This window comes from Rhodnius prolixus, unplaced genomic scaffold, assembly GCF_049639745.1.
Source record: "Rhodnius prolixus isolate KJV_2025 unplaced genomic scaffold, Rpr scaffold_9, whole genome shotgun sequence".
NCBI classification, from domain to species: domain Eukaryota; kingdom Metazoa; phylum Arthropoda; class Insecta; order Hemiptera; family Reduviidae; genus Rhodnius; species Rhodnius prolixus.
Genome location: NW_027411604.1, coordinates 10,128,484 through 10,155,032, shown reverse-complemented (window position 1 = coordinate 10,155,032; position 26,549 = coordinate 10,128,484). Strand labels below are relative to the sequence as shown.

The window sequence follows — 26,549 nt, the reverse complement described above, 5'->3', positions numbered from 1 at the left end:
ACGTTTTGTTACATGACGCTATAACATAGCGCCCACTATCGCTGTTACATGTCAAATTAAGAAGACATCTAATAAAACTCAGCCTAAAAAGAAAAAGCCATGAACTCGCAATATATTTGAAAATACTAGCAGATCCGCAGTGCTAGATGACCTCGTTGATTTTATCTATCGTCGAATGCATTCCTGACAGGTTTCGTCCATCAGAAGTAGGTTAACCAATCAGTTTGATGTAGAGATTTCAATTTCTAAGTCTCTAAGCTAAGTTTCAAAGCTAAGTCTCTAAGTCTGGCGAAAGTCCAAAACACATAAGGATTACAACAAACTTGCTAGAGAGATAAAATCAACGATATTGGACCTAGCCAAATTTTTCGCAAATGTAGTTCAAGAAGGAAACATAAGTAAATTCGAAATTTCTACACCAATCTGACAGTGGATAAAAACCCGAAATCGGTCAGGGCTAAGATGGATAAAATCAACGATATATATTTTACTTATAATTATTAGCGTTTAAATTTACATCGAAAACGCCTTGATTGGTTAGACTTCTCATTATTTTAAAACAGTGCAAGTTATGCAGAGCTTCCGCCCTTCTTTGAAGGAACTCTCTAAGGGTTTTTGGCATCTACTAAACGACGCAGAAACAGCCATTGTAGGTATTGTCGATTGGAGGAGTAAATTCCTCCAAACATCGATCAGGTCAGCTTGAAGACTGCAAGCCAGACCAAGGCCAGTTAACTTGGTTAGAGAAGTCAAGTAATAGCAGAAGTTAAAAACATGATCACCAAATCCTAGCTAACAAATCTGACTCTGATGAACAATTTTTTTTTTTACAGAATTTAGTGGTTAATAAGAGCAATTTGTTTATTACGGGTTTCTGGAGCTACTAATATTGCTGTTTCCACTGAAAGGAAATAACCTCAATAAAATAAGAAACCTATACTGGGAAATAACCTCTTTTTTAGGGGCTGGAGAAAATTGGGTAACCATCATTCTTTATCTGCTCAGTACTGAATCTATTATCAAAACATTTTTACCCCCATCAACTCCACAAGACTTAACACTATTAGTAAGGGGGAAAAAAATGAAATCTTTTTGTACATAATGATTATTTTTAGCATTGGACCCTTTAGATCATAATGCATCTTGTTGGGTAACTTCTTACCTGAACATTTAAGTCCTTGCGATGTAAGGCCGTGCAGCATGGAGCCGCAGTGGTCGCAGAAGGTCGGCGTCAAGTATGTGTACACCTCGAACTTATGTTTGGAGATCTCAGCCTGATTGAACATTCATCACCCGCATTCACACTTTTTGTCTTTTTAGTTAACTAGTATCTAATAGAGGGTGATTTTGCATAGTTTTTTAATTAATAGTTTTTATTTTTTTGATCACAAAAAATTTGTAATTATTGCAAAAAATACCCTTAAAAAACCCCCTCTAAATACTAGCCAACAGCGTTGTTTTAATCATTGTTTTGCTTTTTTCCTTTTAAAAAATAAAAAGTAAAATAAAAACCAAATTATTAGACCACTATTAGTCCAAGCTCAAAGTGGTTATCAAGAAATTTGTGAAGTTTTTGAGTATCAAACAAACGAGTTCCATAAAAAGAAAGGTCACAAAACAAAACAAAAACTAATATTTAAACAAAATAATAATTAGTAATCAAAACTTAAAAAAAAACAGTATATGAAAAATCTAATAAATTAAAAAAATAAAATAAATAAATAATTCCTAAAATGTGGACGAAGTAGTGTCGTTGAAAGGTAAAAGAAAGCTGAAAGATATCATTTTTAGAAATAAAAAGAACCTACTGAATATTAGGCGCCACAATAGCCGAGCGGTTAAAAGACTAGACCCGCAAAACTAAGATGTATTGTTGGTTTAGGCTGGAAACATAGTGGAGCGGCGAGCAAAGCGGCGATGATAGCGAGGAGCAAAGCAGCGAAATCAAACACAAGTAAACATATGGGACCGCGCATAGTGGCGAGCAAAGCGAAGATAGAGCAACTCTATCTATTTCCAGTTTTTGTTTTTGCCGCTTTGCTCTTCGCTATCATCGCCGCTTTGCCCGCCGCTCCACTATGTTTCCAGCCTTAGTGGGTTCGATTCCCAATGTCTAGACCAGTGTTTCCCAACTTTTTTTGTGTCATGCCCCACCTTAACCTTTATAAAATTTTCATGGCCCCCCATGTAACATATATAATTTTTAACATTAAAAAATTGATTCGTTCACTTAAGAAACATAAATGATAGGTTCTAGGAAGAAATCACTCTGAAATTGTTAACAAAACACAGTAAGTAAAATTTCAAAACATATAATGAAAAACTGAAATTCAAATTCCAAATAATTTTAATACAGATTTTTCTATATTAATTTATTATTTTAATTTAGTGAGATCCTTGCGCTTGATGCTTGCTGCACAGAGATTTTATATAAGGTTCCAATTTGGTTAGCTGCAGTCTCAAGTCTCCACGTTGTGTTATATCCAGCCGATTTCTTTTTTTTTTTACCAGTAAATCATTTACAGCACTAAATCCACATTCAGCTAAAAATGAAGATGGAAATGGTAGCAATAGTTTTCTTGCACATGTTGAATTTAGGTATTTGATTTCTGTTTCCTCACAAAGCCACGCCATCGCTCCTTTTATATTAAATAAAGTTTTAACTGACTCATCATTTTGCAATTCTGCGAGTTCTTCTTGATACTGCATATTTGATATGCAGCGATGGGCCAATTAAGTGCAAACAACTGCGCTGTTTAGCGAGTTTTCAAAACGTCCGGGGTTCCCCGCGGCAGACTGCACGCTCCGCGGTGAATCCCGGACGAAGTTTACTTGACGACGCCAATCACCCAGTTGATATTTTGGTCTCGTCAAACGGAATTATACCTAATAATTATTTACCACAATTATTTAAGAATTTGCTTTTTTTGTTAAATTTGGCACCGATATCTAGCATTGCATTTAAATGGCCCGGAGCGAAAGTGTTAAAGTCCATTTTCGAATTGCCCTTCTTAACTATCAAATTGCCCCCCTGGGAGGCGTGGGCCCCACGTTGGGAAACACCGGTCTAGACCTTGGTTTTTATTTAATGGTTAAACAAGAGAAATTTTTGTAGTAAAGTATGTTTGTTAGTTGCCTCCGTTCAACGACATCAAATTTAGTCGTAAATGCTTGCCTGATAAACTAGGCATTGCCTTAACTAAATTCTCTTATGTGTGAGTAAAAGAAATACACAGATATTGAAGGCTTAAAACTTAAAAGGTAATCTCCATTTTTTGGCAAGGTATACACTTCGTGGGTTTCATCTCGCACGGTAATTTATGGTGTGTCACTTTTTGTCTAAGACTGATCAAAAAGTAATCTTTAGTCCAAAATCCGTTATTTCATTCCTCTTGATTTATCTGTGACCAATTATTTATTAACCAGTATCCAAGAAATATTGGCTGCGAAGGCCCCACTTTAATTTTGCGATAAAGGTCCTGATAGTAATGAAATGGCTGCATTGGAATAACCAGGAATAACGTTCACCTTTCACAGGCTGTGCAGTGTCTGGGGAACGGAACGCTTCTCATATCTGAATCTAATCTAGAGAGCTGTTTTACCGTTAATTTTGTGTTACTAAGATTATAATAAAAGATAAGAAAGTCAATATCAAAGAAAAATTATAATTAATTATTTTTTAATTAAAAAAAAATACTGAATAAACCTTTTTTGCCAGCTCAGTATAAATTAAAAACTTTATACAGTAAAATCTGGTTAAATAATTTTGTAGAAGGTTCCTACCATAAAACCAGTAACAGAGAATTTATAAAAAAGATTTTTGTCATTAATATGGAAAGAGTTGTACAATGTTTTTGATAATACAGTTATTCAATTATTTAACTGGAGAAATCTAGTAAAATATTTCTACTTTTTTTTGGTTTACTGTTTCTGGGTGGTAATATTTAATTTTCACTATGATAACAAGTAGTTAGTACAGAGTGGAGGAGGTCTACTAGAGTGGTAAGTGGGTAAGAGCTGGCCTCTGTCGGCTAGAGAGTCAGGGAGGAGACACACTCAGGGTCGATATATGCTATATACATAATTGATGTTAGGTAAGGTTTGATAATTGCGGTTGGTCACGGAGGGTACCACCTCCTCATACTCTTCGTCCATGTCCTGCTGCTATATAGTGGCCGGAACTGGTTGCAGGCTAGCACACTGTGTTGTTGAGGAGCTACCACTAATAGCATGGACAGCCTTGTGAAGCAGCAGAGGTTCTCTCTCTCTCCTCTCTCTCTCTCTCGACTAGAGTAAATAAGTTAGGAGGCTCATCCTGGTGTATCTGGGTACTGGCTGTGTGTACCCGCCCCGCCCAGCAACCACCCTCGAGGCGAGAGTGAGAAGGTTATAGTACGTGTAGTGGCAGGGTAGTCTACTGCAGTGTAGCCACTACACCACCAACGCCAGTAGCTGTAGGAGGAGGAGGTTATGGCCAGAAGACAACCACATTAATGGCATCACTGATTGCCATTCCCTTAAATATATCAACTCTTTACCCACTTTCCCTCTTTTTTGCTAGATCGTTGCAAGTCTTTTTCATTTTACTTAATGATTAAAAAAATTAACCACACCTAATTAGTTACAACTAATCTAATAATTAATGCATCTTTCCATTACAAAAGAAAAAAACAAAACAAAATTGGATTATGCACTTTCAATGCGACTCTTAACTTTATTATTCAAAATAAGTATGCTTAATCACGCCCATTTCCCTAAAAGTAAAGCTCGAATCCAGGTGTCAGCTAATATTTTCCGACATCAACGAAAAAATGCCAAACTTATCCACGGCACAAACGGAAATGAAGAGAAACCGGAAGCAACAAGACTAGAAGATACTACCATGGCGATATAGTCTAGATCAGTGATGGCGAACCTATGACCCGCGGGTCAGACACTGACCCACGCTTGCTAGGCAACCATTTGTTTGCTTACGCGGGTTGATTTAGATTTTCTAATTATGTGGATAATTTATATTCTATCTGTATTTTTTTCAATCACGCATTGACACAAAAGCAATTTAATTGCTATCAACAAAACCTTTAGTTTGATCATTACAGTTCTAAAACGCAAATGACGACAAATGCTTTTGTAGTATTTGAAATAAAGCAAAAGTGTTTACAAAATATCAAATAAAATGTATAATTTTACTCACATTTTGTTTGTAAAGAAAATCGACAACCCAAAGCAAATAACCATATTTTGATTTTTCTTCAGCTAAAACACAATTTTGTTCAGGTTTTGTTCAGTTATGTTTGTAAAAAGAGACTTCCACAGCACTTGTTTCGTCTCGTTTTACCCGTTAAGCCAACTGAATCTTAAAGATGTTTAGTTATGAAAATATTCAATTTAAAATTTTTAAACTTAACTCTTGTGCAAATGGGCATTAGTGACCCAAGAGCTAGTACTAAAAAAAAAAATGAACAAAATTTGACCCACGTCTCAAAAAGGTTCGCCATCCCTGATCTAGATTTCGGGCAATTTCGGGTGATGTGATGTCAGAATAACTTTGTAGAATTTTTTTCTATTTAAGATTTACTATCAGATTGATGTTGGTTCATGTTTAACTAGAGAAATGGTCTAGTTTGACCAATATAGCAAACTACAGCAAGCTTTATATTTATAACCTATTTTAAATCATTTTTTGATTTTTTTTTAAATGAAATTTTACTTTTTGCCTAAAAGATTTTAGTGTAAAATTAAAGTGTTTTATCTGTTTCTTAATTTCGAAAATTGTGTTTTGAGATTTAGCCTTTAATGAACTTGTGACGCGAGATCGCCTGGATTCATCTCGTTTAGTTTCTAAAATTGCACAGGTATATTCATGCTGATGCAAGAAAGCTTAAGGTCAAATGAGGTCACTAATTAGAAAGCTTTGGTTGAACTAATTGATCAGTAAAAATTTCAGTAATGGATACAGAGAAAAAGACTCGGAAACTTGAAACACTTTGGTGGAATTAACAAAAGTGTAATTAATTGAAGCTTAGTAATTACACGTTGCCCAAGAAGGGAGCGCATTTGTTATTTACGATCTAACTTTTGAGCAAAGAGATTGCAGGTCTAGAAATGATAAATACACAATATAATGGCTTCATGACCACATCCGCTACTCTCCGTGGAGCGAATCAAGGACACTGTTATGAAGGTGATCATATCAGTGATATTCACTCGTCAAGATTTAAAATTTAAGAAAAAAAAAATAATAATCAAAAGATATTGAAATCTAGAGGAGCCTAGACACAACTATGTGTATTTAGAAAATATAATGATGAAAACTAGGTACAACCCTAATCTAGGATATCATGAAATATAGCGTCTATCTATGAGGGTCAAGGTTAAGCCTGAAATCCTTCCTTTTTCACATGCGTGCAGCGTTCGATCGACAGCTACACGACATTGTACCAAAGCTAAACCTCTCTGTTTACATAACAATGGTTTTGGACCGTGGAATAGAATGAAATGTCTGATAAATACATGATATTTATGAATCCAATTACCAATTTGATATTTCTCTATCACAAAAATAATTAACAAATTCTGTTAAATTTTTGAAGAGGGAGAAATAAGCTGAATTAAAATAAGTAAAAATTGGGAGAAAACTTTAATTTACTCATTTCCGGAATTTGGGGGAGATCACGTACTTAGCTGTAGCACAAGTTTGTACTGGAAGATTTCCGGTTTACCCTACATCTCTCGTATTAATCCAGGAAATCCATCTGAATAACAACTAACTAAAAGAAGAAATATAAATCTAGAGGAATCGATCAACCTTACAAAAGTAATTTGTGATAAAATTCTAAGAGCTGAGCGATAACGAGATTATGCGAATTCCTTATTTTTCCAATTTGGAGTAAGAATTCGAGTTAAAAATGTTGGGAACCGTCTTAGTTACAAAAACTCAATGGAGTAGGATAAACCTCGAAATGGAGATTCTACTGACAATCTGGATGTCTGATTTATATAAAGGGAACTTGTGTTTAGAATTAGACGAACTGTGCGGGAGGGACTAAATATATTACACCTAAACTTAGAGCAAGCAATCGGATGTACAATTGTTAAGGGTGGATATAAACGGTTAACCAAAAAGTGCAAGATTTTCATGATGGGTTTTGTCTTCATTAATTAGTGACTTTCTTGATGCTGCCCTCTATAATTCGTGACTTCTTGCAAGGACTGGCTTCTCTAACTGGAGATTAGATTAGATTAGACTAGGGCGGCCTCAAGGCCTACGCCACTGCAACCCCTCTGGATCTATTGTGGCTCCCCTCACTCTAAAGCTCACCCTCCAGACCTGTCCTTTTAATCAGACTCTTAATGCTGGAGAGTGACTCTTCTCTAACTGGAGACTCCTATTTTAATAATCATACTCTTCTTTAACTCGTGACCCTACGAGCTAATTCTGTCCGCTCCAACTAGTGAACTCCCAAGTAAAGTCCGTCTTCACTAACTGATATTGTCTTAAGGCTGCTTTCTTACGTTAGTAGGACTAGTCTTAGGAAACTTTTGCATCGGACATATGTTTGCACTCTAAACAGTACAGACTGGTAATGGATTTTGTTTTTCAACAAACGCTGACCGATGGCTGTCGGCACAAAAAGAAAAAAAAAAAACGCTTCTAAATTACAAAAACTTTACGTTACTGCAGCATTTGGTACCGGTTGGTGTCAAAACGACTCCACCAAAACTTCTTCGTAAGGATTTCTTTTCCTGAGTTTTCCAAAGTATTACGAGAATTCCCTACTGTTATTGCCGCTTAGTGCCTAACTCTTCACAATAGTATGATGAAGATTTTTCTCTTACAGGAAATAAGCAAAACTTCTTTTGCCTAAAAGTGCAATTTTTCCGATCGCCTGTCCACAGAAGGATGTAGATATTCCTCTTCAACCTCAAGAGAGTTTAAAATCTATGATCGCTCTTATTATCTGATTTTTCTAAATTAATTAACCCAGCCATAAATCCTTTCCAAACTTTGGATGAGAAATGCTAGAAAGAGGATGAAGTTAAGCCCACTTTAAATGATCCTGTAGTTTTCTCACGATTACACCAGGATAAGAGCAATAATTAAATTCTATAAATATAACTTAGTACTCCTTAAGGAGCCGAGAATAGCGAACAAACGTGCTAAGACAATTTAGCCGGAGACATTTAAATTTGCAAATAAAATAAAAATGGGAAATAATTGTCAAAATGATAAATGGGCATTTTATGTAAATTTACTCCAACTTTATAATGTATAATTATAGAATAAAAATTGAATTGATAATTTATATCATTTTATTGTCATTACAAATAATACTTATAATTTTCTCGATTTTTATAAAAAAAATAATCCTCAAAAAAAAGAAAAAAAATTCACATGTACTATATTTAAGTTCTAGTTAAGTCAATTCACACGGAGCTCTCAAACTCTCTGACTGGAGTGGGTGGACGGATTAATGTGCACGCTATTGATAAAAACACACGCTTGGTCTAGGGCTTTTTTTTGCTCGAATACAGCAAACTGGGGGGGAACTAACCTGCTATTTTCACCATTCTATTGGTTGAAATAAAAATTCTGACAGGAAATAATGTTTCTTGATTGGCTAGTATAATCTTTTGCTTGTATTTCCGATAGAGTTTTAAATATTTCTTTGGATTTGCAGAACAGGAAATAATTTGGTAAATATCAAATAAATTTAAAATAACATTATTTATAAAAAGACTATTTTTAACTGGAAGTGAACTAGTCACATGCAAAAGACTAATTTATGACTAGAAAATAAAAATAAAAATGGGTAGAGTTCAATATTTTATTAAAGAATGTCCATCGAACTGTAAAAACTTTGATATTTTGTATTTTTTTATGAATGTCATTTTCAAGTTAGATAAAAAACACGGGTTAGAGGATATTCATGTATCAATAACTTAGACGGGATAATTCACCCGAGAAGTGAGACAGGAAATAAGAAGATACGAACCTAATCAAACACCTTCCGACGTATTAGCTAGTCTATGACCCAGAAGAGAATGTGTCTGTCGCCCAGTTAATTAAAAAATATATTTACGTATAATTAGAACAATCTAATAAGTTTCTCTGGCCGAAAAGAACTCATCTTTAGACTACTATTTTCAGTGATTGATTCTAAAGTAATGGAGTTTCAAGTTTGAAGAATAAGCAAGTAAGACAAGCACTCATTATAGTAAAATAGGCAAGAAATGTAGAATATTTCTTACACCTACAGATTTATTGGCCCCGGGAAGGCTCTGCGGGACACTTCGTTGGCCTGGAGCCCTATTTTAGGGTCTCCAAGTGTCTTAAGACTAAGGGCCATTAAACTATAGGTGCAGACTAAGTCTCAGGAGTGGTGGTTTGCCACCACAGTGCAGAGACAAGCGAAGGAGTTCATTAAGGGCTATTCGCCAAAGCTGACTGCAGATTTAATCCGTCAAGGCCGCGTGGGGCTATAAAAATAATTGTAGGCCTATTAGCCAGGCCACTGCAGGCTCAGAGAAAACACTTGCATCGCATGGGCCTGGCAGATGATAGCCTTTGTAGGTTTTGTCAGGAAGAGGAGGAGACAGGCACTGCAAGTGTTGTGTCAGTGTGAGGGGCTGGTCTGGGTTAAGGATGTTACTTCTCGGGGAGGAAAACTAAGGCCTGTGGAGCTTTACCCAGGAGCCGCTTTCCAGAATTAAGAGTCTGATTAAACGGACGGGTCTGGAGGGCGAGCTCTAGAGTAGTGGGAGCCACAATAGATCCAAAGGGGTCGCAGTGGCGCAGGCCTTAAAGGTCGCCCTATTAGAATCTTAATCTTACACCTAATAATACTTAGGGCTAAACAAAAGCGAGGCTCGCTAAGTTAGGATGTATTTCTCCCCCAATCTAGGCCTGGGATTTCATAAAATAGTTAATAAACTTTAAATGCTGAAGTACGTTTGATGGTCGCTTCCATCCATTGTTCCTAATTATGGTATTTGGAAGGGAAGTAAAGCTCGCCAGGGAATATAGGCATTACTTTACTTTGTTTTTTGCCTCGCTAAGGACTGGAAATACTCTTGTTACATCCTACTTTAAGGATAAGATGTAAACGAAATGACTTAGCAGATACGGGAATCTAATCGAAGCATGAGAATAATTTTTAAAAAAGCTTCTCAAATGAACTATTTAAAGGCAAAAAGGTTGCCCTACAGCGTCAGCTCTCTCTGGAAGCCAAAAGTAACCAGAACGGAATTATAATCAATCATGAGAGGAATTAGAAAGCTTCCTTTGAATTGTTTGAGGGCCAAAAGACAATGCCGGACTTTCTGCAACAAACTAGTTCTTTAATATTCAGCTTTAAATTAAAAAGAAAAGAAAATTTACTATTAACTAAAAGCTCTTAACATATTCAAAGGACTTAATTTGAAAATCACGTATTCCGTCAAGCAAAAAGCATATTTATTTAAATAGTAGCATTTTTTTAAAAAAATATTATATTCTTTTGAAAGAACATTTAAGGCAAACTCCCTAAATTATTATCAAGACAAGATTGAACAAACTAGAACCAACAAACTTTTGCAACAAAACTCCATAGTGCCTTAGGCTTTACACTCGTCTGGCAATGTTCCCTCGTTACATTATGGTCTTGACTACGTACAGTGTATAAAATTTTTTTACAAAAAGAAAAGAAAAACATTAATTCTGTTAGCCACATTATAAAGTATTATCAAGAAAACGGGGAAAAGTTTTTTGATAAATATAAAAAGTAAAAAAAAAAATAAATAATTTTAAGAAATTGTACTTAAATATTGGACAATTGAATTAACCCATTAACGTGCAGCGCTCGAGTTAACTCGAGCTAACAGCGCTAAATTGGCCAAACTGTGCACACTCGAGATAATTCGAGCGGCGTTGTACTTTATGCTGCTATAATTTTTCACACTCGAATATAATCGAGAATTGAAAATAATGTGAAAGCAAAGAAAAGCAATCGTTTTATTGATATTTATCATTTACATGAGATTGCAAGCTATAACACTTACTTAATCGTATAAAATATAGCGGTTTTTTTTTTCAAAAATACTGTGCATTAAGGGGTTAATATAATAGCCGATAAAAGAATAGTTCTTTATTTCTAATATACGACGTTTCGAATTTTTTCTGTGGCCCTCGAATAGTTGATATCGCCTTCACTGTAATAACTGAGAGACGCTTTATTTCATAAAAAGAAAAAAAAAAAACTTACAAACTATTAATATTCCACTCCTTAAATCATTGGCTCCACTTCCTAATCTTTTCCTTTACAATACCCCAATAAAATATTGTTCCTCTGTGAAAAACCTTGGTATCACTTTCGATCAAAACCTATCCTGGAAAAACCATGTTTCCCAAATCTCTCGCCGTTCCATCCATATCCTTAAGCAGTTTAATAGTTCCCGTCACCTTTTTCCAATTAAGATCCGGCAACTCCTAGTTTCCTCTCTTATATTCCCCCATTTCGACTATGGTTGTTTAGTGTATGGCCGGTCTTTCTGGTGATATTGAAACTAAGCTCAAGCGCCTCATGAACTGCTTCATAAGATTTATTTTCAGCATTTCCAGAGACTCTCGCATTTCGCACTGCTACGATGAGTTGAAGTGGCTTTTTCCTGTCTATCGCCGCCAATATTTTTTGGCTTCTTTCCTTTTTCAAGTCATCCAGTCTCAATGGCCTTCCTATATTTTTCAACTCCTTAAGTTTAAATCCTCCATCCATTCCCGTAACACTAGATCTCGCTCATCTGATCTCTATATTCCCTCTCACTGTACCTCATCCTTTGACAAGTCCTTCCTAATACGTGCTGTCTCTCTCTGGAACTCCTTGCCTTCATCTGTCCGTCATGCTCCTACCCTATCCATCTTTAAATCCCGTCTATTCAGTTATCTACTTTCTATTCAGCTTCCTCCGAAATTCTAATTGTTTTAATTTATTTCCTTAATTTCTGCTGTTTTATTATTTTATTTTTACTTTCATTTTCACTTATTATATTTTCACTTTTGTAAATACTTATTTATTTATTTAATTTCTGTATAATCACAGGCCAAACTGTTAAGGCCTCTATTTGTTCCTGTATTTATTCTTAGGGGACAATTGTCGCAGAATAATAAATTTCTTTTCTATTTCTATTTCTATTTCTATTCAAGTTACCTAAGTTAGTCGAACAAAAACATCACGAACTATCGAATTAAATAATAATTATATAATAGAAATACCGATAATTAAAATGAAATAAACATATCAAATCAGATATCTTTCAGCTAATCTTTTTTCCGTTTTCCAAAGTACATAAATTAACTTATTAAAAAAAAAAATAAATAATAATAACAAAAAGTCAAAAAGTTGAACACTTTTCATTATTATATGTAATTATTTGTAAATAGAAAAATAAAATTGGTAAAAAATTAGTAATAAAATATATATATATATATATGGTCCTTACGGACACACCGTCCTTACGGACCATATATATATATATATGGTCCTTACGGACACACCGTCAGCAGAAACACCAATTATTTATTAAACTAAACACCAAAATTATAAAGTAAAGAAATAATAAAAAGAAAAAGTCAAAGAAATCACAGAGATTACTCTTAAAAAGGACAACAATAAAGACGAATATTTAATTTTATTATTATTCTATTTTCATTAATAAAATTATTTTTTTAAAAAAAAAACAATATATAGCGTTAGTGCCATTTTGTTAACGTCTTACGGCCACATGCGCACACGCGTACATACACACGCACACACAAAGAAAAAAGATAAAACAGAGACAAAAAACGGAACACACAAAAAAGGAAATTGATAAACAAAACAAAAATAATCAAATCCAAAAAAATAATTATAAAACAAATTAAAAAAAAAAAAAAAAAAATGCAAGCTGTAGTTGTGTCAGTAGAAATATAAATAAACAACAAAAGACAAATATATTTTGGGGAGGGCCCATGCAGACAGACAAAGCCTCCATGATAAGATAGAAATATTTAGCATCTCTCTTTAATCCCTACACCTCCAGTTAAAGGTTATATTTAAAAAAAATAAAGAAAGGTTATTCTCTATTAATTTTTCCTTTTTTTTTTTCCTCACTATTTATAATTTTTCCTACCATCACAACTACCCTAGATTAAATAATAAAATAAATTTAAATAAATAAAATATATTGAAAAAAAAATAAAAGATTTTAATTAGTAAAAAGATTGTGTAGAATTAATAAAGAATTGTGTTAATATAGATAACGGGGTGTATAAAAAAAGAATTATCATTAATATTTAACTAAAAGTTCTGAGGCTATAAAACCCATCTATGTCTAAAGTTGAGGATGACGAAATTAGGAACATGTAGACTCTTTAGGCTTTAGAGTTACCAATTGTACCCTCTTAAACGTTACATAAACGATATGAAAGCAAAAAATTTTGAACTAAAATTTTTATTAAATATTTCATAAAAAGAGGATAATTCAATTAAACTTCATTCCGCAAAACTGCGAGTTTTGCGAAGTCCTGTGATCTCACTTGTATCACTTTAATGAGGTTTTGACAGGAAGCTGTTCAATTAAAACGATTAAAAACATGATGGCAGACTGCATCGACTAAATAGCGAAAAGGGTGAAGTCGATGGACTTGGTCGATGGCACAGTTATCTTTATGGGGCGAGAATTGTAGTAATTTTTATTGAAGTTGAAACTAGAGATTTTGAATCCTACTCAAAGTAATAAGAAAACTAGCCAATTCAGATTGGACTAGACATCAAACACTTATCATAAAAAATAAATTATAATAATAAAAATGAAAAGTAATCCGAATTCGTTATTTCAAAAATTGAAATACCCGTTTTCATATTTTTATACACCCCATTGTTTTTATTCCTAATTAATAAAAAGTGATTTATTTACAATTAAAATAAATAAATGACAAAAAAAGACAAAAGTAAAAAAAAAATAGAAAAGAAAGAAAAGATTATGAAAAATTGATAAAAATGGAAATAGAAATTGTGTTTCAAAAAATAAAAAAATGTTTAATAAGGGTGCAAAAAATGTGGAAGGGAATAAAGTATCAATCAATTAGGCCCTTAAAAAAAAAAATAAAATGGAGAGCCCTTAAAAAGTGATTTGTGTGAATAAAGTATCAATCAATTAAGCCCTTAAAAAAAAAAAAAAAAAAAATGGAGAGCCCTTAAAAAGTGATTTGTGTGAATAAAGTATCAATCAATTAAGCCCTTAAAAAAAAAAAAAAAAAATGGAGAGCCCTTAAAAAGTGATTTGTGTGAATAAAGTTAAAGTAAAATTAAGGTGATTTTCATCCACCAAGTGATTTATTTATTTATTTTTTTTTTTTTCAGCCAATGGTGGATTTTTTTTTTTGGTGGCCATAAAAACAGTAAAAAAATAAATATAAATATAAACAGGTAGGAAGTGGGCTCGCTAAAATGGTGCGATGGAGGGACGAAGAGAGATGTGCAAGCAAATAACAGCCTAGGTAAAAATAAACATTATATATAAATATATTTTCCAAAAAGAAATATATGGTTAACTTTTATGTACTTTTCAAATTCTGTTTTTTTAATTAATTAATTTTCTTTGTTATTTAAAATGTTTTTTTTTTTTTTTAATTTAAAAAACAAAACAAAAATGAAGAAGTATATTTGAAAATTTTGGGTAAATGATTGATTTTGTTTGTTTTGTCTATGGCAAGGTACCTTCACATTTCATGCCTTGGTGGATGACACCGTACAGTAGTGAGCCACAATGGTCGCAAAAGGTCGGACTGGAGTAGGAGTGCACCTTGAACTTGTGCTTAGTTCGGGAAGCCTACACATACATTAGACGTAACAACAACTTGGTCCTTCTCATATAATAAACTCATATCTTCCAGCTCTGTACCAGCATTATACTCTAGCAGATGGTTAATACAATCGCACACTTCCCAAAAAGTTACTTTAAACGATGATCTGGCTGTTAACAGTAGGGATTTTTTAATTAAACATTAAATTTTCCCTACTAATACTTGAAGCACAACTGTCACCAAATAAAAGTTAAAGATGGCTGAAATAACAGCAACAATGGCGGCGAGAAGTATTGTTTTCCATTCAATAGAAACTAAAATATCGGAAATTGTCTGGAATAGAAAAGTCTATATAAAATATTAATGAGGCCAGCGAAAGAAGAAGTGCTGAGGCGTTTCCCGAAAGAAGTAGAAAAACAAAAAAATCTGCCCCAAAACTGGGAATTCTGAGAGATCTAACAAGATGACTGAAATCATTAAGTACATCATGAGAGCTAGAGATTGAAAATGGCTTGGACAGCAAGAAGACTGGGTGGGCCAGGGCTTAAGAAAGTTGTGGAGTACCTTAAAAATAATGTTACCGAGCAGTGGTCAGCAAACAGAGGCTCGTGAGCCACTTGTGGCTTTCTTTGGCTCCTAGCTCTTAGCTCTTCCACAAAATACTACTGGCGGGCGCGCACGTACAGTGCGATTAAAACTTCAAAAAACGGTTTTCGGCTTGGGCAAGTCTATTTTCTGAAGAAGTGGCAATAGACGAGATGGACTAAACAAGTATACAAGACGAGGGTGAATCGAAAAGATGGAAGGAGCCACAACATCAGCGACTGTACCCAAATCAGATACAGGGCGTTTTTAAGAAAATCCAATTGAAGTTTAAAAAAATTTGGCATTCAAAAGAAATTTCAATCGTTTTACTGTTGATATTTGGCTCTTCTGAGTAATGAGTTAGCCAACCACTGTCAGAGAAGGATCGATCTTTAAAAGATGACGATAAAAAGTAACTAACATATCATTGAATTAAAAAACGCTGGCTTAAATTAAATAAATTAAAATACAATCTCTTTACATGTTTACACATTTTTGGACATAAAGGTAACCAGTCAAACAAGAAGACCAAAAAAACGTATGGACTTGAAGTGGATTAAATCGATAAGTGATCGATCATCCAAAAAAAAAAGAAGAACAGAAACATTAATTCGATTAATTGCCAACTAAACTCTATATGAAATTCAACATTTTTATTCAGATTTATAAAATTTGCAACTTCAAAAAAAAAAAAAAAAAATGCCTGAAAAATCGGATCATAGTTTAAAGTAACCTTTTCACCGGAAATGAGCGGGTGAAGAACTCGCTTCTGCTCAAGTATGGCCATTTTCAAGCCTGAGTACATCCTGCATAAACCAGGGTTTCTTTTTTTCTGCTTTTTCCATTTAAAGAAATTCCTTCCAATAAACATGTACTCGAAATGAAAAAAAATAAAATAAAATAATGTTCAATATTCACCTTCCTTAATTTTTCGCCTTGTTTTTTTATCCTTACCATACAGCATTATTTTTTATAAATAAATAATTGAAAGAAAACAATTTATATAATAACAATGATTCTCATAACACCTTTAAATTTATTGAAATACAAAAATAATATTTGAATTTTCACAATCATTTTTCTATAACTAATATTCTGTTTTTACGAACGCTTGATGGAGCTCTAAAACCCGATTTTCATTTACTGTAGTCGCCCTTACAATAATTGCAAGTGCATGTAATTGCAATAAAAAATAAATAAAGCAGGACTCATGTGTACAAAATGTTATGCAACGATAATAACCTTTTTTATGTACGAAATTGTGGATGTCTCGCCTTCAGTCGTCGTCTTAGAGGTGGGTATATAGTGTGGTAAGAGAATTCGAGGATAGGAAAGGAAATATGGTAATTCTGAAAATTATTGTATTTATGGCGATGAATCACGTGAGCAAGTTTTTGAGTGGTTCAAACGTTTCCAAGATGGCCGAGAAGACGTCGGAGACGATGACCGCCCGGGTCGCCCTTCCACGTCCAAAACGGATGAAAATATCGATTATAATTAATCAACATTACTACCGGTGAGGTGCTTGCTCAACTCCGTGAAAGTGTAAAGAAAAAAACGACCCGATTTGTGGAAGAACAAGTCATCATGGGTTCTCTATCAAGACAAAGCGCCGGCTCACACTGCATTGTCTGTCCAAGACGTTTCTAGCCAAGTACAACATCCCAGTTTTAGGCCATCCGCCTTATTCGCCTGACTTGACCCCCATGTGACTTTTATCTGTTCCCTAAAGTCAAATCTGCATTAAAAGGAACACGATTTCAGACCGTTGAAGCTGTGAAAGAAAAAGTTTGGATGAATGGAATTTTTGAGGTCAATAAATTGATTGCCTTGATGTGAAAAACATCAAAAGAAAGTAATCAACGGATGCACGACGCAGAAATCTCTTTAAGTATTCAGTTGAAATTGGTTCAATAATGGGTCTCTCAAAAAGTTCTAGTCTGTTATTCTAAATCAATGCGAACTGTAACAGGACAACTGTAGGGGTCCTATAAGACAAGATGGATGCAAAGTAAAATTTAGGTGGAAAAGTTTGGAAAAGATAGAATCTAAGAAAGTGCAATTAGCAACATTATAAAATGTTAATATAAATAGTGCATGGTGTGCACTTCCCTGTGCAGTACATCGGCAGGAATAGGATAAATCGACGAATTAGATGATCCTTCAGATACTTGAAATCCTACTTTAAAAAGTAGAAGTCTGTAACGTCACTTCCTCAAACTATGATTCCCAAAGGTCCTGAATCTTTAAAGTAATAAAAAGATTGATTGATTCCCAAAGGTCCTAACTTAGGTATTTCCTTCTACGTACTACAAATTTTAAGGAACACTGAATTCTAACATAAAACTGTAAATAATATCGAAATGACACTTTTAATGAATGAAAGCTCAGCTAAATCCATGGACTATGATACTCACTAATTCTTACAAATATTCTTATGATAACTCCCAAATGTTCTTGAATATTCCCAACTCCGGCAAACATTAATGTCCTTTTTTTTTTATATAGTCATGTCCGGGTCATGTCTACGATAAATTGCTCCTTTTACTTTCGTTTAAGGGATATAGATCGCTTACGGACAGTCGTTTGGTCGTTCGGAAGGACTAAATCTAAGTATGAAGTAGCAGCTTCCTACGATTCATCGCTCTAGATATACGAGGTCTGGCTGTTAAATAACGAGACTGATGCTGCTACAGAAGAACTATGCATGCGCAAAATCCTAACGACCTGTCAGCTGTGCAGCGTAAAATCTTCTCTTTCGATTGTAGCGTCTCACGTGTTTTTGTAGAGAAATCTGTCTGACCGGAACCTGACGTGTTTGTGTAAGAGATGTTAGTTTCGTTTTGCCGAAAACATGATTGCTACACATGTAGTAGAGCAATGAATTGTCGTGAAATTTCACATCAAAACTTGGTAAAACCGCTACTGAAACTTATCTTTTATTAAAAGAAGTTCATGGTGATGAATGTTTATCACGTGCGCACAGTTTTTGAGTGGTTCAAGCGTTTCCAAGACGTCCGAGAAGACGTCGGTGATGATGGCCGCCCGGGTCGCACTTCCACGTCCAAAACGGATGAAAATATCGATTATAATTAATAAACATTACTACCGGTGAGGTGCTTGCTCAACTCCGTGAAAGTGTAAGGAAAAAAACGACCCGATTTGTGGAAGAACAAGTCATCATGGGTTCTCTATCAAGACAAAGCGCCGGCTCACACTGCATTGTCTGTTCAAGACGTTTCTGGCCAAATACAACATCCCACTTTTAGGCCATCCGCCTTATTCGCCTGAGCTGACCCCCATATGACTTTTATCTGTTCCCTAAAGTCAAATCTGCATTAAAAGGAACACGATTTCAGACCGTTGAAGCTGTGAAAGAAAAAGCGGCACGTGCGTCATGTAGGAGCTCACAGAAAAAGACTTCCAGCACTGTTTCGAACAATGGTAAATTTGCATGGAGCGTTATGGAGATAGGGGAGGGGTGTATATTGAAGGTGATAATAACTAAATATGTATAAATTTAAAATAAAATGTTTTATAGCAATAGTCTCGTTATTATTAAATAACACCTCGTATCTCGCTCACACAGAGACACGTTTTTTTCTCAATGACCACTTTTTCCAGACTCAGGAAAAATAAAAAACAATTATTGCATATTTTCGGTAAAAATTCGAAAGAGAAAATACGATATGATCTTTATTCACCTAGTAAGAGAAAATACGATATGATCTTTATTCACCAAGTAAGAGAAAATACGATATGATCTTTATTCACCTAGTAAGAGAAAATACGATATGATCTTTATTCACCTAGTAAGAGAAAATACGATATGATCTTTATTCACCTAGTAAGAGAAAATACGATATGATCTTTATTCACCTAGTAAGAGAAAATACGATATGATCTTTATTCACCTAGTAAGAGAAAATACGATATGATCTTTATTCACCTAGTAAGAGAAAATACGATATGATCTTTATTCACCTAGTAAGAGAAAATACGATATGATCTTTATTCACCTAGTAAGAGAAAATACGATATGATCTTTATTCACCTAGTAAGAGAAAATACGATATGATCTTTATTCACCTAGTAAGAGAAAATACGATATGATCTTTATTCACCTAGTAAGAGAAAATACGATATGATCTTTATTCACCTAGTAAGAGAAAATACGATATGATCTTTATTCACCTAGTAAGAGAAAATACGATATGATCTTTATTCACCTAGTAAGAGAAAATACGATATGATCTTTATTCACCTAGTAAGAGAAAATACGATATGATCTTTATTCACCTAGTAAGAGAAAATACGATATGATCTTTATTCACCTAGTAAGAGAAAATACGATATGATCTTTATTCACCTAGTAAGAGAAAATACGATATGATCTTTATTCACCTAGTAAGAGAAAATACGATATGATCTTTATTCACCTAGTAAGAGAAAATCAAATAAAAATTAACGAGACTTCATTTTTTTTTTTTAAATTATGTTTTGCTGGTTTTGTAAAAGATGAAAAGGGAAATGTGGGCGAAATATGGATGGTTAGTTCGCCCACATTAAAGGTAGCCACACACCACGAGTATACAGGCGAACCTCCTCCTACAGGATAGAAATAAAGGTCCCTTGTATTTTTCTTTTTTTCTTTTAATATAAACTTTTTCCTCCCAAACAAACAACATCATTGTGAAATTAAATGTTACAAAATGTGTAAACAAGAATTAAGTCAACAGAGTGCGAACTTCGCGTGGGTTGTGGGTAATTCAAGGGGAAGACCCTCTGTGTCCAGGAGCAATATGAGTATCTAGGGAGGAGATGCTGCGAGTAATCTTTACCCTCTTACTCTCTACTAAATGAGAAAAGGTATTATTTTTTATATATACTTAAATGAAAAAGAACGAGTTAAATAATCGAGCAGATTTTCAATTCTAAGTTTTCACTAGTAATATCCGGTTTTGAGGATAAGTGGTTACCAAAATATAGTTTTTGTCAAAATTGGTTGACCGGAAGTATTAAGTTTTTTTTTTTTAGGGATTTCCCAAAATTGGTTCCAGCTCAATTTGAACTATTGGGTTGTCAAGTATGAAATGGAGCAGCAAAGTTTATGTTATTTATTTGACGTCCTGAAAGCCACTGTGGAAGCGAATTCCAGCACGTGAGTTATCACTAATGTTCAATGTATCAAAGCAAACAATCTTGACTCATTTGGCACAAATCGGTAAAGTGAAAAAGCTGGACAAGTGGATACCGCATGAATTGCCTGATGCACAAAAGGAACGAAGACTCGGCGCATGTCTTTCTCTTCTTTCTCGTAGCAAAGCCGAACCATTACTCAATCAAATCGTTACGTGCGATGAAAAATGGATCATGTACGATAATCGTAAGCGTTCATCGCAATGGTTGGACAAAGATGAACCACCAAAACACTGTTCGAAACGAGACATCCACCAGAAGAAGCTGATGGTCACTGTTTGGCAGTCTGGCTCAGGTATCCTACACCACAGCTTTATGGAACCTGGCCGATCGATCACGGCGGATGTCTACAGTTATCAACTAGACGAAATTATTAGAAATCTTGCGATTAAGTTAATCGGATGACTTCAATTATCTTGCACGACAACGCTCGACCATATGCCGCACGAATGACCGTGTCAAAGCTACAGGAGTTGAAGTTGGAAACTCTCCGTCACCCACCGTACTCGCCAGACCTTGCCACCACTGACTATCATTTCCTTCAAAATTTAAACAACTTTTTATCTGGAAAAAAATTCAATACCGCCCCCGGCTGTCAAAATGGCGTTTCAAGAGTTCATCGACTCCCGTGATCCAGGCTTCTACACCAAAGGAATGAAGGAGTTACCTCTAAAATGGCAAAACTGTATCGATAATATGGGTGCATACTTTCGATTAAAAATAAAAACTTTTTATTGGAAAAAAATCGAATTCAATTATGTGCATTTTTTGCTCCATTTCATACTTGACAACCCGGTAGACCTATAACTTTGAATCGAAACATTTTCCTCCAAAATTTGATTAACTACTTCCTGTGAAAGAGGGGTTGAATAGATTTCTTTTTCTAAAGTGATGAGAATTAAGTAAAGCTCAAATTTTTGGAATTTGAAGAAAAGTTTAGAGTTAAAATTTTGAAAATAGCAGTTAGCAAAGAGTATTTCGTGTGAATTTTCATTCCAAATTTCTGATTTCTGTTTTACGCTCAGTTTTACCAAATAAATAAATAGTAAATAATTAAATCCATTCAGATGGAATATATAATGTAATTATATAAAATTATTCCCTCACCTGTTTTATTTTAATTAAATGAATTCCTTTGTCAATTAATAGCATTTGTGTCATGGATTTCCAATTTCATTTTCAATTAATTAAAATATCCATTTTAATTTTCCCTGAGTCTGGAAAAAGATAATTTTTTTTTTGTGAAAAATGATGTGGGTCTTTCAAACTTTTTATATTGAGTATTCCGATAAGCCTCTTATAATCATGAAAAAAGAGATCCTTCTACCGGAAGTGCCACTTTAAAGAAAGGAATCGACATCAAAAATTTTTCAAAAATAGCTCTTATGTTGTATTTTTACTAAACTCCCTAAATAAATTACATACCTTCTTTTTTTTTCTTTTTTTTTAATTTATTTGTAAAGTTAGACCAGCGCTAGACACGCTATAAGTAACAATGAAAATAACTGACATCGAACTAACTAATTGAGGGGAGAAGTTACCCAGTGATAACACTCCCTAAGTCATCTCTAGGATCAGCTACTCTCCTCAGAAGAGAGAAAATCGCGAGGCCAATGGCGTTTCAGTCGTCTGGGAGGATGATCTGGATGGTGATGAGATGATAAGTGGCGGACAAGAGGGTTGGAATGAGAGTGCAAGTTCTGATGAAAACTTTTATAGCGAGTTCGTGCAACCTGACCTACAAACGGAATTTCCAGGTCTGTGTGGATGGTTAAGATTTGAAACGTAAAATGGAGCGTTAACGATGGTGCGGAGAATTTTAGACTGAAGAGATTGAATTCGTTGAATATTGGAGCGTTTCGTTGAACCCCACAGTACAATACCGTACGTCCAGGTGGGTTTTAGTATAGACTTGTAAATCAGTCGTTTGTTGTTAAGTGAAAGTTTTGAACGTTGGTCTAGTAGTCTTTTAAGTACGATACATAACTTAAAAACTTTTATTGTAAACCTCACATAAATGAGGCTAACTCTTCTCCCATTCGATGTACAGCGTCGAGATCCCCAAAAGGCAGATCTACATAAAAATTCTGAATCGAATGACACCTCATTCATGAAAATCGGATCACGCGTTCAGGCGCTACGTTGTTTACAAAAAAAAAAAAAGTAACGAGAACAATTTTTGAAAAAGCCCTTTTTGCTCATTTTCGGCCACTTTTTTCTCAAAATCTATTAGATCTGGGTTGTTGCAAAAAAATTACAGTTATAAAGGAGGGTTTGCCCTATATTTTAAAGAAAATTTGGGGATTTTATCTTTTATACTTAAAGAGAAAAAAATTGTCAAAGTTGGGTGTTTTTCAATGTTACGCTTTTTCGTGCAGTTTTTGACGATCAACCTTTATACAACTGTCCTACCGGACAGTTTTAATAATTTTAGTTCTAGTGCTGATCCAGGGAAGGGTTTTTAAATTTAAATTTAAACTGTTTGAAAGAATTAAACTATGTTATCAAAATTCTAATTTTTGTACTTTCGAAACGTCGAGATTTGAAGTCAGTAGATGGAAGACGTAAAAGGAAGTGATTTATCTTGTACAAGTTTAGGTCATGAGGAATATTTTCGAATGAAATCTCAAAATTTAAAATCGACAAGATTACAATATAATAAGAGACAGAGAGAGTAAAAGACGCTACAAAGTTGTAAGTTCACACTATTAGCGGGCGAAAATCTGTAAGTAGCTTTACTTTCTACGAGAGTATTTCAAAATAAAAATGGCGTATTACATTAAGAATGCAGCCAGTGCTGGCTCATTGTTTACCAAGATGTTGTGCTTTCCATTTATACTAAGGTAAAATGAAAAAGCTGCTCCCAGGGGTGCTTCAAACTGCTCAAGACGACGGCAATTACTTCTGTTCCACACACATTGCTCGCCTCACTCAACCCACCTCCTAAAGCTTTACCTCAACCATCTTTCGCCTTCGGAAGAAGTAATTTTGTTCTAGAGTTGTTATTTAGTAACAAACTGAAGGTAGCGAAATTTTCTTCTACTTTTACAACTCATTACCGGCGAACCAGCGAACAAAAGACGTTCCTGCAGGATAATGGACACAAAAAAAAGGGGAAGAACGAACAAACAAATCCGCTGTTTATTTCATTTTTATAAAAAAACATGCGTAAAAATGAAGAAAAATAAAATCGCTTTGACTATTTTCACAATCTGTTTACAGATTACGACTAAAATCTTAATATCGGAAATGACGTTAGCACTAAAATGTTACTAAAAATCGAGTTTTGACTTCCTGCAATTTACATTTTTTTTTGGAGAACTTACAACAATTTTGGAGTAAGCAGAAGCCCTTGAACAGGAAGATCATGTACAATGCGGATCTACGAGGTGTGGCTATTAAATAACGAGACTATTGCTGTAGAACATTTTATTTTAAATTTGTACATATTTAGTTATTATCACCTTCAATATACACCCCTCCCCTATCGCTACAACGCTCCATGTTGATTTACCATTGTTCGAAACAGTGCTGAAAGTCTTTTTCTGTGAGCACCTGCATGACGCGTACCGCTTTTTCTTTCACAGCTTCAACGGACTGAAATCGTGTTCCTTTTAATGCAGATTTGACTTTGGAGGAACAGATAAAAGTCACATGGGGCCAGGTCAGGCGAATAAGTAGTAAAACTGGGATGTTGTACTTGGCTAGAAACGTCTTGAGAGACAATGCAGTATGAGCCGGCACGTTGTCTTGATGCAGAACCCATGATGACTTGTTCTTCCACAAATCGGGGCGTTTTTTTTTCCTTATTCTTTCACGGAGTTGAGCAAGTACCACACGGTAGTAATGTTGATTAATTATAATCGATATTTTCATCCGTTTTGGACGTGGAAGGGCGACCCGGGCGGTCATCATCTCCGTCGTCTTCTCGGCCATCTTGTAAACGCTTGAACCATTCAAAAACTGTGCGCACGTGATAAACATTCATCGACATAAACTTTTTTTAATAAAAGATAAGTTTCAGTAGCAGTTTTACCAAGTTTCATGTGAAATTTCACGACAATTCATTGCTCTACTACAAGTGTAGCAATCATGTTTTCGGCAAAACAAAACTAATACTTCTTACACAAACGACGGTTCCGGTCAGACAGATTTCTCTATAAACACGTGAGGCGCTGCAATCGAAAGAGTACGCTGTAAAGCAATCGGTCTTTAAGATTTGGTGCATGCATAGTTCTTCTGTAGCAGCATCAGTCTCGTTATTTAATAGCGACACCTCGTATTTCCGGAATAGTAGCGTGTATTTCCTGCTTTCCTGGTTAAACGATCACCTAAAAATTAATTTAATTTTAGTAAATCGATTTTTAGCAATAAACTAATAACCTTAAATATCAAAATTTGATTCTTCCTTTTTATTATTATTATTACGAAAAAGTACAATGATTTCTTAAGAAATTGAATGGAGAAAAGAGATGGAATTTTTTGCGTCGTATTTGAAGTAGCATTATTGGCAGAGCCAAGTATGGAGGCGGTCTGAATGAAGAAAGAGACCATTAATGATGAATGTCTTTGTGTCACTTTATAAAGCTTCCTTCTCCCTCGCCCCCGCCGGGCCCCCCCAAAATTGTGACAAAGAGCATCACCATTCCTCCAGTGCCTTCTGCTTTACGTATTCCCTGAAGATCGTTGTCCCATTTTTGTGAATTTAATGAAATCCAACATTTCCCCCATACTCTCTTTTTACTTCATTTTCCAGTATCCTCTTCTTCCTTTTTGAATTCATACTTCCAGCATTTCGTCCTTATTGTTATAAAGTTCTTTTTACTATTATTTTGTGTAAAGATGAATTCTCATATTTCTGATTTATTCGCATATCCAGACTGTAGTATTCAGCTTTATTATTATCCTAAGAATTTCTTAAAAAAGCGAATAATCTCCAGCAGAACCAATTTCTATGTTGGTTCTTTTGAATCCATCTCCAAATGCTTGGACCCTACCACGTCAGAGCGTTGATACATACTTTAAAGCTCACATTCTCTTCTTGGGCGAAAAGAACCTTATGATGGCCTACTAAACTGTGCACAAAGGGCAAAACGAAATCTCAGGATGAATGGATTTAAGTCACAAACACGAGTGAATTCAATTTGACCCAAAGGGAAAACATTTTCTCTTAATGTTGTGCGGATTCAAAATGGATTTTTCAAATAACTATTCAAAATATGTCTATTTAATTCATTACTCTGTCCTTTCTAAGTACTACTCGTAAGTTCAAAACCACAAACAATTATCACAAAAATCCTTATTTATGAACACTACTCTTAAAATTCATGTTACAACCAGTGTTCCCTCTAATTTTTTGTGACCTGTGTGCGCACATTTTTAGGTGTGTGCAGTTTTTTCTAAAATAAACAAATTTTGTGCGGCAATTTAAAAAAGTGCAAAAAAGACAATACAATAGTAGTATTAATATTCAGCCAAATTTTGTATCTACGCATTGACTCGAACTTACAGCATACCACACATTACAACGGAACACAATGAAAAAACTACCCTAAAATCAAGTCAAATCATTAGTTCGTGAAGACAGAATTTAGCTGATTACTGTAGCTTCCCTTTTCCATTCAAATGGAAAATAAGAAAATTTAAATACTTACAATGTGATAACGTTGTCTGCTTCTAATTTTTTAAATTAACACATTCGTCAAAACAAACAAACAAGAACGACAATTCACAATTACTTATTATTGAACAATTTTAGAATTAAGGATTACAATTTTTATGAATGGCATTTATTTTATAACTCCAATCTTTTGGTTTTAACAATTTTGCATAAACTTTACTTAAATTTACATTGTTTCCGTCATTCATATATGATTTTACTCTCATCAGCATATCCATATGTTCCTGCGATCAATTTCTTTGTTTCGTTTTAATCAAAACATTT

At 34.5% G+C, this 26,549-nt stretch overlaps 1 protein-coding gene across 9 annotated transcripts in view; it reads right to left on the bottom strand.

Moving 5' to 3' along the window:
- The window catches only part of Pkc53E (Protein C kinase 53E), a 235,514-nt gene that overhangs the window by 63,793 nt on the left and 145,172 nt on the right, over positions 1 to 26,549 (bottom strand). For 4 of the 9 annotated variants that reach the window (XM_074128830.1, XM_074128832.1, XM_074128835.1 and 1 more), the window contains exon 4: positions 1,163 to 1,274. The exons of 2 other annotated variants lie outside the window; for them this stretch is intronic. In XM_074128830.1, the coding sequence (XP_073984931.1) occupies positions 1,163 to 1,274 (112 nt within the window). Of the gene's footprint in view, positions 1 to 1,162; positions 1,275 to 14,735; positions 14,848 to 26,549 lie in introns of those variants that run through there. 3 more of the 9 variants (XM_074128831.1, XM_074128834.1, XM_074128836.1) reach the window with 2 other exon arrangements.